Consider the following 12,012-nt stretch of genomic DNA (forward strand, 5'->3'; position numbering starts at 1 on the left):
CAGCGTCACCCAAGCATTAATCACCCACTAAGAGATTCTTGCTGCCAAAGCAAGAGTGCTTAAGAGAAAAAGAAAATGTTCTGTGAATGTGCCCACTGATCTCACAAATGTATCCAGTATGTCTGTCAACAACAACAAAAATAATTCCAAGTGTTTCTTTTTTTCTTTCTTTTTTTTTTTTATTTCCTTGCAGAGTAGAAATTCCCTTTGTGTTTCAGATGGCGCAGTCTGGCCTCATCCATGGCCTGGCATTCTGGTTTGACGTGGCCTTTGTTGGCTCTCTGTATGTATCATACCCTTTCTTTGCCTACTCTCTCCCATGCCGTCCTCTGCCGTAACTTTAAAGTTTTAAAAAAACTAAGCTCAACAACCGTAATATTTGTTTCTCCACGTTTCCGGAAAACAAACACTGATGTTAATGTTACTTTTAGATTTTAGAGTGAAAATAAGACAGTTTTCCATAGTTGCCATATCAACTCTGGCTAAAATACTCTTAGGCCAATTGTGTTGGGATTTGGAGGCGTAAGAGAGGGCCTGTGCTTTATCAGCCAGCTTGTTCTTTTCCAGAATAGATGGGGGCATGGGGGAGGCAAGCCCCTGACATTGTTTCCATCACACCTGGTTATAGAACCTCTTGTGTCTGAGTCATACCTCAAATCATACTTTCCCCCATGTTGGTTCACAGGTTTCAGTTTCACGATCTAGAATCCTTTTTCAATGATCCGGCAGGCAGCATTAGGTAACTTCCCCCTCCGTGCACGCCTCTCTCCCCTACTGGAAAGGTTTGCAAGTTGTAGGGGAGAGACCACCTACTAGTTGACTGTCAGTGTTGGGTGTTCTCTTAAGGGCTGCGCTGCTCCTACGACCCCCAAGTCTCCGCTCTCCTCCTGACACCCCTGCTCTCTTCCCAGGCTTCTCCATGTGTCCCAGCTAGCAGTGAGGGTTGATCTGGGCCACGTGACCAGGCAGAAGGAAAACTGACAGTGCACTCTCCTCCACTTCTTTTAAAAGTATCCAGGCTCTCCTTAGCACCTACTGAGAAAGACGTGTCTGTGGGTCTGTGATACAGCTCAGGGGGCTTGGGGGACTCAGGGGAGGCTGGGATCCCTGGAAGCCTTGTCTGGGCTGACAGTCAGAGAGAAGGAAACAATGTACGAGTCATTCCTATTCCACACAGCATGTGTGTTCAAGGAATCTGTGCCTCTGTTTCTCAGACTCTCCCCCACTAACATCCCAAGTAAACGAATTTGTTCCTGCAAGGGTAAGGGAGATAAGCTTGAAGCCGCCTGCTTCAAGGGGGAAATTTCTTTGAAGTTAAATACTTTATCTTAAAAAGCTGTACAACATTTGCATCCTACTCCGTAATATAGCTGAATATATATTTTGATATAAAGGTGGTTTATATTACTTAGCAGTTAAATTATATAAAATTTCCCCCCAAAATCTTCAAGGCAAAATGTCCTCTCTAGCAATTTTCCCCGTGTTCAATGTGCACCTTACTGCCTGCAAGCCCATGACCACTGCCTAATCCCAGGACAGGTGACCTCAGCGTTCAAAGCACCAGCAGGGTGTCCCCACTTCTTCATATGAAATGAAGAACGTCAGCTTGTACACACACACACACACACACACACACACACACACACACACACACACACACACACACACAATATGTCCGGGCTTGAGGGCAGTAGAGGCCATCTGTCCCCGTAGTTTTTCTTGCTTCCAGAAACCCCATCAGGACCCCTGAACAGGTGGGCATGAGACAGTAAGAGGCTACACTCCAGACTTCTCAACCTGCCAGACTTTTCCAACAAATCAATTCCCAATTTAACTCTGCTGTTATCGGGCTTCTAATGAACTTTGACATAGCCATACAGATTGATAGAGTGACCAAGTGCCTGGGTTTGAAGCCTGGCCTGACTCCGTAGAGTTGTTGTGGAATTTAATGGGCTAATTACATAATGCTCTTGGCACTGTACCCAGCGCATAGTAACTGCTCAATAAATTGAGCTATTCGTATCTTAAAAGTGTTCCATGAGTTAATAAACAATGAAAACCACTCGTCCCCAGTTCAATCCATTAATGTGGGCCTGGAGTCTAATTGGCTTTTAACTCTTCCCTTGCCCCACAGGGTAACAGTTTGGCTGTCAACAGCGCCCACTGAGCCTCTGACTCACTGGTATCAGGTGCGGTGCCTTCTTCAGACTCCTCTCTTTGCCAAGGAAGGAGAGACCCTCTCAGGGAGAGTGCTGTTTGTGGCCAATAAACGGTAAGCAGGAGAGTACAGACGCGATCCCGCCTGTTTCCTGGGTGCTGACAGGTGGGGGCGGGAGGAAGCTGGCAGGCCCCTGAGACGCCAGCACCAGAAATGGACAGCAGGCCTTACAAAGGCCTGGCTGAGTTTGCTGAGATGCCCTCAGCCTCAAAGCCTGCAGGGCACACGTCACCTTGCACTGAGCACGGCCAGGAAGAGAAGCTTAAGATAAGTCAAGGGCAGTGTTCCCCACCTGACCGCAGAGGAAGGAAGGAAGGAAGGAAGGAAATCCATCAGCTTATGGGAGCACTTGCCAAAGACTTGAATTATCAAGCGCTCTGAAGCCCACGTCAGCTTCCTGACCTTACTTCCATCTGTCTAGCCACACATCCCCAAATTTAGTACCGGGAAATCGATCTGTACTGCAGGGGGGAAAGTACTGCAGGGGTGGTGCGTGGTGTGTCAGGCAGGACCGGCTGCTGCCCTCTGGTAATGGACTCACGAGGTCTCAGCAGTGACTACTTTGACTTACCTCATTTTTAGAAGGCTCTATTTTCTTTCATCTTGTTGGAGCTTTTCCTGGGTGAATTAACAGAGAAAGGCATAGAGGAGTAGCTCAGGGACTCTCAGGATATTAAGGGTACTCAGAGGTCATCTCATCCAACTTTCTTCCCTCCCTACCGGCACTCCCACCCCCACCGCCTTCCTTGGGCCTGTGCTTAAACACTCCAGTGACAGAGAGCTCACTACCTCACCAATCAACCCTTCCATTTTTAAAGTCTTTACTTTTTTCATGACAAAAACCAAACATGCTCACGTGTAGGTTGAAAACTACAAGAGTGTCTAGAGTCCAGCCACGCTCCCACCCTCACCCCATTCCCCAGATGTGAGCCCTTAGTCCATATCCTTTCAAGTGATTTTTGGTGCATGTACCAACAAATAACATCGTTTTAGAGTTGTTATTGTTTTACAGGAAGGTTGCGCTAGCAGTCTGCAACTTAAGTTTTCACTTAGTAATAAGTCCTGAATCTGTACAGATAGATCTGCTTTGTTCTTTTCATAAATGCAGAACAGCCAAGGACATGGATGTACCATAATGTCTTTTTAAAAATCCCTGATTGACTGACATTTAGGTTGCTTCCAATTTTTTTTTTTTTTTTGCCATTGCAAAAAAATTCTGCACTAAGTATCCTTGAACATAGAGCTTGCACAGTGACATGAATATTTCTAAATGAGATGCCTAAAAATAGAAATGCTGGATCAAAGGGTAGGTACATGTTACAGTCTACTAGATCCTACCTTTCTCAGTGATTGCACCAATTTCCACTCATACCAGCAACAGATAAGCAAACTCTTTTCTCCATATCTTTCATGAAACTGGATGATAACTGTCTCTATGGCTTTTACAAATCCAATAGACTCCAAAATAAGTGTTTAAAGTTGCATCGGGTTGTTTTGGTTTATAATTCTTTAATTACTTATAAGGTTATGACTTTTCATATAGTCATTGACTGTTGACTACTTTCTTCTACTTTAGACATCTTTAATTATTAAAAAATTATTCTTGCTGTTGATCACAGATCTATTGATACTTCCTGTAGATTCAACTCATTGATCTTAGTTATGTTTCTGAATTCAAAAGAAATAGGTCTGTTCCAGCCTCCAAATGGCAGTTGTTCAAGTATTATGAGCATCTTACTGAATATACTCCTGGTCTCCCTGTCCTCAGGCTAACGTCCTCAACTCCTCCCTCCTATAAGAGGGATTTTGAAATAGTTTAAAATTCTAAGTCCTTCCCTCTGGAAATACACAGGTTCTCAATGTCCCCTTTAAAATAGTTCTCCAGAAAAGGGAACCCTCTCGCACTGTTGGTGGAAATGGAAGTTGATACAGCCACTATAGAGAACAGTATGGAGGTTCCTTAAAAAACTAAAAATAGAACTGCCATACGACCCAGCAATCCCACTACTGGGCATGTACCCTGAGAAAACCATAATTCAAAAAGAGTCAAGTACCACAATGTTCATTGCAGCATTATTTACAGTAGCCAGGACGTGAAAGCAACCTAAATGTCCATCGACAGATGAATGGATAAAGAAGATGTGGCACATATACACAATGGAATATTACTCAGCCATAAAAAGAAATGAAATTGAGTTATTTGTAGTGAGGTGCATGGACCTAGAGACTGTCATACAGAGTGAAGTAAGTCAGAAAGAGAAAAACAAATACTGTATGCTAACACATATATATGGAATCTTAAAAAAAAGGTTCTGAAGAACCTAGGGGCAGGACAGGAATAAAGATGCAGATGCAGAGAATGGACTTGAGGACACGGGGAAGGGGAAGGGTAAGCTGGGATGAAGTGAGAGAGTGGCATGGACATATATACACTACCAAATGTAAGATAGCTAGCTAGTGGGAAGCAGCCGCATAGCACAGGGAGATCAGCTCGGTGCTTTGTGACCACCTAGAAGGGTTGGATAGGGAGGGTGGGAGGGAGACGCAAGAGGGAGGGGATATGGGGATATATGTATTATTTATAGCTGATTCACTTTGTTATACAGCAGAAACTAACACACCATTGTAAAGCAATTATACTCCAATAAAGATGTTTAAAAATAAAATAGTTCTCCAAAACTAAATACAGGACAGCATACATGTCCTGGTAAGTGCTGGCTACAAGGCGACAGTGAACACTGCTGTTTTGAGTACCATACTTATAATAATAATGTAATTAAAGTTAATTAAGTTGGGGGCCATTTTACTTGAGTGTTTAGATAATTAAAAGCAAAAAGTATATTTTTGCCTGATCTTTAAGTCATTTCTCCCTTCTCCTAGTATGCAGCTGATTTTTGTCAGCTTCAATGCAAGTGTTTGTATTTATTCCACCCATGCGTTCATCATGCTGTTTTTAGATCCTTACTAGAGCCAATGGATTATCTTACTTAAAAAATTTTTTGTGTGTAGCACGTTAGTGAGTCCTACCATTTTGTATCATTTGCAAATTGAATAGGCAAACTTTTATTTAAAAATTATTAAGCAGAAAGAGGCCCAGAGTGTAAACCTTCCTTCAAAATTTGCATAGCCTAATTATCCTGAGCAAAAGAAGCCAGTCTTAATATGTTACATACTGTATGATCCCATATGTATGACTTTCTTGAAAAGACAAAATTATAGTGATGGAGACAGATCAGTGGTTGCCAGGGGTTATGGGTGGGGAGACAGTGTGACTGCAAAGGAATAATAACATCCTGTTTGTGGTGGCAGTATTTACATAAATCTATACATGTGTTCAAATGAGTGTATAAAAAATATATATATATGTCTATGTCTTCCTCTTATTTTGTTTGTCCTCAATAAAATCTAGACCTTGAGTTACTGGTTTCACAGAATCTGACCTTATATTTAAACCTACCCAGGCCACTATTGGGAATGATAGGGAGGGATTTATATCACTCACTAATTGCTGGAATTTAAAAAAGAAGGCTAGTTATCAAGGAAATTCAAATTAAAATAATAATATTTTAATACCAAACATTTAAATATTAAGAATTGGAAAAAGTATAATGAAATTAGTAGTTTTATGCTTTGTAGATGAGGAAGTAATTTGGTACACTTTCTGGAAGATATTTTAGCAGTAGGTCTTGAGAGCCTTAAATATGTTTTATATGCTTTAGCCTGGTGAGTCTACCTCTAAGAATTTATCCCAAGAAATATAATCCTAGATAGTACATAAAGATGTATTACAGGAATGTCTTTTGCAGAGAATTTCTGTCATAAAACCAGATTTTTGTTACCATAAGTAACAATATGTTATTATAAAAACATAAATATTTAACAATGAGAAATTGCTAAATGAGTTGTGCTCTACCCACATAATGGTATTGAAAAATACATTGTTGAGAATTATAGGATAACTGCTAACATTAAATAAAATAAGGAGATAAGAAGGACTATTTAAGCAATTTAAGCATGATTTTGCTAAAAATTTATATTTATAAATATATAGAGGGAAAATTACATAGAAGGGAAATATTCTACAATGCTAGTTGAAGGAATCCTTGTCTAGTGACATTATGGATTATTCTATTTCTATTTTTCCTTATTTTTCTACAGTGAATATGTCACCCTTTTATAACCAAAAGAAATACATATATTCTTGAGAATGACTAATAAAAATCCCACAAACATAGCCCCTTCAGATTAGTCATCAAGGATATAGCATATTACTTGTTATTATTAGCCGCTTCTTCTCACTGTAATTGCTTGAGCCTTCATCTGGGGTCTCTTAAAATCAATCACATTTGTTGGCTGTTTTACGTCAGTTTGAGATTTTAGCTTAGCCAATTCTTGCATGATTAAGATTGTTTTGGTACATCAGTGGTGACCCACAAAGGGTCTCTGTTACTTAAAGCCATTTCTGCTGTTGATATTGATAAAGCTTTCTTTTTTTAAAATACTTTAATCAACCAGAAATACCATTACCTTTGTAATATTTAAACCAAGAAATTATAGCTATCAAACTCTTGTAATAAACAATTTGCAAGCAAACAAGCCTTCAATTGCCTCTACCAGTATTAATAGTATCCAAATAAACAGATGCAGAAATGTATAAGATGTGAAACACATGCTCTTAAAACCCACATGAAGTAGGTATGCGTAGATGATGCCCAGGACTTCCCTGGCGGTCCAGTGGTGGTTAAGACTCCACGCTTCCACTGCAGGGGGCATGGGTTCAATCCCTGGTCAGCAAACTAGGATCCCACATGCCACGTGGTGCGCCCAAAAAAGTAGAAAAACAGGAAAGAAGAAGATGCCCTAAATATATGTGACTGGCTAACACCAGCCTTGTGAGTTGATGTGTTGGTTTTCTTTTTCTGCCTTACAGACAGAGCTATGACATTCAGATCGTGGCGCTGGTAAACCAGACAGGCTTCAGGTCTGGGAACACCCTCGATTTAAAGAATCCTTTCTTTAGGTAAGAAATGCCCTCATCCATTTCACACCTATGTATATAGAATCTCAACTGACCATATGACTAGGTAAAGAGGTTTAGAATAATTCCATCTTTCCTAAGAGGAGAAAAAGCATCTGTTCTTCTTCTCTAAGGAGACTTGGATCCCGATATGGAGTTGAGTGTTTTATGTTCCATTAAATAGAATTCAATATATAACAATCTGATCCTGATACAGTGCAGGAGAGTCCTACAAAGTGAATTCTCCTTACAACTGAGCTGTAAAGAGCTGTGTGACCTCAGGTAAAGTCACTTTCCTTCTGGCATTCAGTTTTCTCATCTGCAAAATGTAGAGTTTAAAGATGATCTTCTTTGACCTTCATTCACTATGGGATGATTTTATGTAGCAGTTATTCCAATACACCTAAAACGTGAGTCCATTTAAAGTAAATTTTTTTAGATGTTTTTTGAGATCATGTAAGTCAGGACATAATTTTCTTTGGCAGCTGTGCAGATTTTGTCTGATATGAAGAACTTGCCACAGTGGGTTGGATACAACAAATGTTTCTGGAAAAACTCCCCATTTGTATAGCTATTCATTGCGAGCCAATTAAATATCCACACATGAAATCAACCACACAAATAAAACCACTGGACACTGTCACTCTTGACTTTCTTAATAGAAAGTGACTTTTCTCTCATATTTTAATGTCTCCCCAAGGCTTTAATTCAAAGCATCATGTCTGTATAGTATTAAAAAGCTTGAAGAGAAGGGGAAACTCAGGAAACCACACCAAGAATTCTTTGGCCAAGATGGGAAAATGAAATGTTGACCTTGAAGCAGGGGAGGCAAGGCTGTAATTGTATATGTTGTATGTAGGCTATCACACATGGTGTGACTCTTTGAAACCTATTGCCAGTTAGGGATATGGATCTGTCTCTAATTCCGAGGGAAGGGAGAAGTCCTCGCTCCCATCCCCTTGCACAATCCTGCCATGTTAAGCAAAGGGCACCGGTTTTGGCCTCGGAGAGAACAGGCTGACTACTCGCCAGTACTATTGAACCTGCCTAGCCCTCAGTTTTCTCGTCTGTAAGATGAGATAAACAGCATACCTCACCAGGCGATTGCAAGGATCTATAACATGTCCAAGTACTTAGTAGTTCACATAACTGGTGCTCAATAAATGTCACTTTCTTTTCTTCCTGTTCTCGGCTCACCAGCTCTACCTCTGAGTAAATAGATGTTGATTTGTAGTTCATTCCAAACAGAATCATTTGGGTTTTGGAAAAGAAAATGAATTCTTGTAGGGTTTCAGAAAATCCACTTTTGAATGAAAGAACCACGTAAGCTAGTAACTCTGAGTCCCCCTTCCACTTCATCGCACAGGACCAAGGTTTGAACCAGAAAACCACGGAGAGAGGGCCCGGGCCTTGGCCAGCCCCTGCTTCGCACGAAGACATAAACACACCTTGTAGCCACAAGGTCAAAGTGAGAGTGTCAGAGGTCTGCTGATGCCTAAGATGGCTACAGCCCTGTCAGACAGATGGACAGTGGAGCAAAGGGCAGATGCCTCTCCTTTTCCCCTTTTCCCTCACTCAGCAGCAAGTCTGATTCATGTATTTAATTAAGCAAATGAGGTGCTTGAAAATGTAACTTCCCTGGGAATCACAGATCTTGACTATATTTTTTCACCAGCCCTTCCTGATGTCTAGGCCTCGGTATCCTCAATGGAGATGTGGGCTAACTGACAGAATCTTTGATGAGTACTTGGTATATAGTAGGTGCTTAGTTAAATGTCCAACAGTGTTAATACCCTTCTCCTCCTCCCCCACATGCAACTCCAGTTTGCTATTGCAGCAACCGAGAAGCAGCAGAGAGAGAGAGAGAGAGAGAGAGAGAGAGAGAGTGTGTGTGTGTGTGTGTGTGTGTGTGTGTGTGTGTGTGTGTGTGTTGTATGTGTGTATGTGGGAGAATTAAAATAAATGGCATTACCCAGAGGAACAATTGGTAATACAGCCTCAGAATAACTTTCTCTCCATTTGCTTTTTATTCTGCCCATTTTTAGGGCACAGTAGGCCCTACTGACACACAAAAGCAAAAGATTCATTTTGGGGTTTTGGCAGATCCCCAATACCATCTGGCCACCAGTGACATGCTAAAAACATGTCAAGATCAACAAATTAATTGCTGAACACATGAGCATCCACCATTACACATAATGTGAAAGTTTCTCTTTCTCCTTGGGCAGGGTTGGGGGGACTTTTATTTTGACTATTAATTATTTTAAAGTAATTTGAAAATAAAAGAAGAGCTAATAGCTGTTCCTAAAAGTGAGCAAAGGCACAAAACTACTCCATCAGGGAGGGAAAGTTCTCCGGTAACCTAGTAGATTTTCCAAGAACTGTGAGACTAGTCCTTCATCATTAGGTTCCCACACAGTCTGTCCCAGGACCTGGCTGGGCCACTCACTGTGCTGGGCTGTGGAAATGCGGCTGTGACCAGGGCAAGTGCAGCCCCTGCCTCCATGAAGCTCTCATTGTAGTGGGAGGGAAGTGGGCATTAAATAGCTATCTGCATAATTAATTATATCATCATAACTGCAATAAGTGACACGAAGGAGAAGTAGAGGGCACCAAGAGTGTTACTCCATAAAACCACCACCACGGGTGCCCCAAACCCAGAAACAGCTGAAGCTGCTTCAGAGCACCAGGAGAGAGAGCTCTGAGGTACTGTTGCCAAGTCCCACTAAGGAAAGCTGGGGCCCAAAGTTTCCTATTGAAACTTGAGACCTTAATCAAGTATGCTCACTTCTGAGAAGCCTCCCAAGCCCGAGGCGGGCTGAGATGCCCCTCCCACATCACTCAAAGAGCCCTGTGCAGATTCCACTTCTAGGGCACCTGGATGGCTCTGTCTCAATTATTATTTTATTTGTCCGCAATGCCACATACCTTGAGCACAAGATTTTGCCTACTGCCGTTTATAATGCAGTGTAATGCAGTATCTAGCACAGTAGGTGCTAGGTAAACACTTGATGAATGAGTGAATGAATGTGGCCCCATGGAGCTCCTGATGGCTCCTAAAAGAACTGTGACCAAGATGCCGTGGCCCAAAGAGCATTTCATCTTCCACGCTCACACCACAAGCCAAGCCTCTGTTCTACTCTTGGCTTCTCACAGAACAATTTGACCCTTCTTCCCCCAAAATACTAAGTTCCCTTGATTTCCTCAAGTTAAATATTGGTTTCCTTTGTGCTTTTTTTCAACCAGTTTATTAAGTAATTATTGTGTGCCAGGCACTCTTCTCAGTGCTGGGGTATAAGAGAGAATGAGATAGGTACAAACTCCCTGGTCTCATGGTTTCATGTCTCCCAACAGACATCAGGAAAGTAAGCAAATAAATAAGATAATTTCAGATAGTGGTAACCTCTGAAAAGGATAAACAGAGTAATGTCTTCCTGATTTCAAGAATTACAAGAAAGCTACAGTAATCACGGCAGTGCAGTACTGATGAATGGATGGCATGTAGATGAATGGAATGAAATAGAGATCAGAAACGGACTCAAACATATATGTCAATCAATTTTTGACAAAGTTGCAAAGGCAACTCAATGGAGAAGTGATAGTCTTTCAAAAGTGGTGCTGGAATGATTGGATATCAGTATGCCATTTAAAAAAAAAAACAAAACTCCCTTCCATATCTCATACCATCTCTAAAAATTAACTCAAAAGGGATCGAAAGGGATCATAGATTAAAATGTAAAGCATAGAAGGAAATTTTTGTGACCTTGGATTAGACAATAATTTCATAGATATGACAACAGAAACAATTCATGAAAAGAAAAAAATGATAAACTGTCCTATCAAAATTAAAAATGAATGAAAAGTCACAAACTGGGTGAAAATGTTTGGAAGTCATATATCTGGAAGAAAAACTAGTATCCAGAATATAAAAAGAAGGTGTGAAGTGAAAAAAAAAAAAAAAAGAAGGTGTGATGCAATACTCTCAAAAATAATAAGAAAAATAATAAGAAAATAATGATTTTTTTAAAGAGCAAAAGATTTGAACAGATACTTTATCAAAGAAGGTATAATAGCAAATAAGCACATGAAAAGATGTTCAACATCATTAGTCATTAGGGAAAATGCACATTATAACCATAATGGCATACCATTACCCACCTATTACAATGACTAAAATAAAAATCCTGACAATACCAAGTGCTGAGGGATACGTGGAGCTCCTGGAACTCTCATTCATTGCTAGTTGGAATACAAAATGGTACAGACACTTTGGGAAACAGTTGAATAGTTTCTTCTATCATTAAAAATTCACTTACCATATTACCCAGCCAATCCCACTCCTGGGTATTTACACAAGTGAAATGAAAACTATATTTGAATGTTTATTGTATCTTTATTTATAATTACAAAAAATTAGAAATAGCAGGAATGTCTTTCAAATGGAGAATGAATAACATCCATACAATGGAATAATTTTCAGCAGTCAAAAGCAATGTAGTACTGATACATGTAATAATACAGCTGAATCTCAACTACATTATGCTAAGTGAAAAAAAGCCAGACTTAAAAGGCTACGTACTATATGACTCCATTTCTATGACATTCTGGCAAAGGGAACACTGTAGATACAGGAAACAGATCAGAGCTGGAGTTGGGAGAGGGTTGACTATAAAGGGAGTATGGGAACATTGTGCATGGCGATGGAATCTTTCTAGATCTTGATTGTAATCATGGCAGTATGTCTTTATGTGTTTGTCAAAACTTGCAGAACTGGACA

General features: G+C 40.5%; 1 protein-coding gene across 7 annotated transcripts in view; it reads left to right on the top strand.

Moving 5' to 3' along the window:
• Window positions 1-12,012, top strand: part of LOC309634387 (histone-arginine methyltransferase CARM1-like) — a 299,419-nt gene that overhangs the window by 241,517 nt on the left and 45,890 nt on the right. For all 7 annotated transcript variants that reach the window (XM_082404407.1, XM_082404408.1, XM_082404405.1 and 4 more), the window contains exons 10-12: window positions 194-283; window positions 2,135-2,272; window positions 7,149-7,238. In XM_082404407.1, the coding sequence (XP_082260533.1) occupies window positions 194-283; window positions 2,135-2,272; window positions 7,149-7,238 (318 nt within the window). The remainder of the gene's footprint in view (window positions 1-193; window positions 284-2,134; window positions 2,273-7,148; window positions 7,239-12,012) is intronic.

The sequence above is a fragment of the Balaenoptera borealis genome, assembly GCF_965194805.1.
Source record: "Balaenoptera borealis genome assembly, chromosome: 8".
NCBI classification, from domain to species: Eukaryota; Metazoa; Chordata; class Mammalia; order Artiodactyla; family Balaenopteridae; genus Balaenoptera; species Balaenoptera borealis.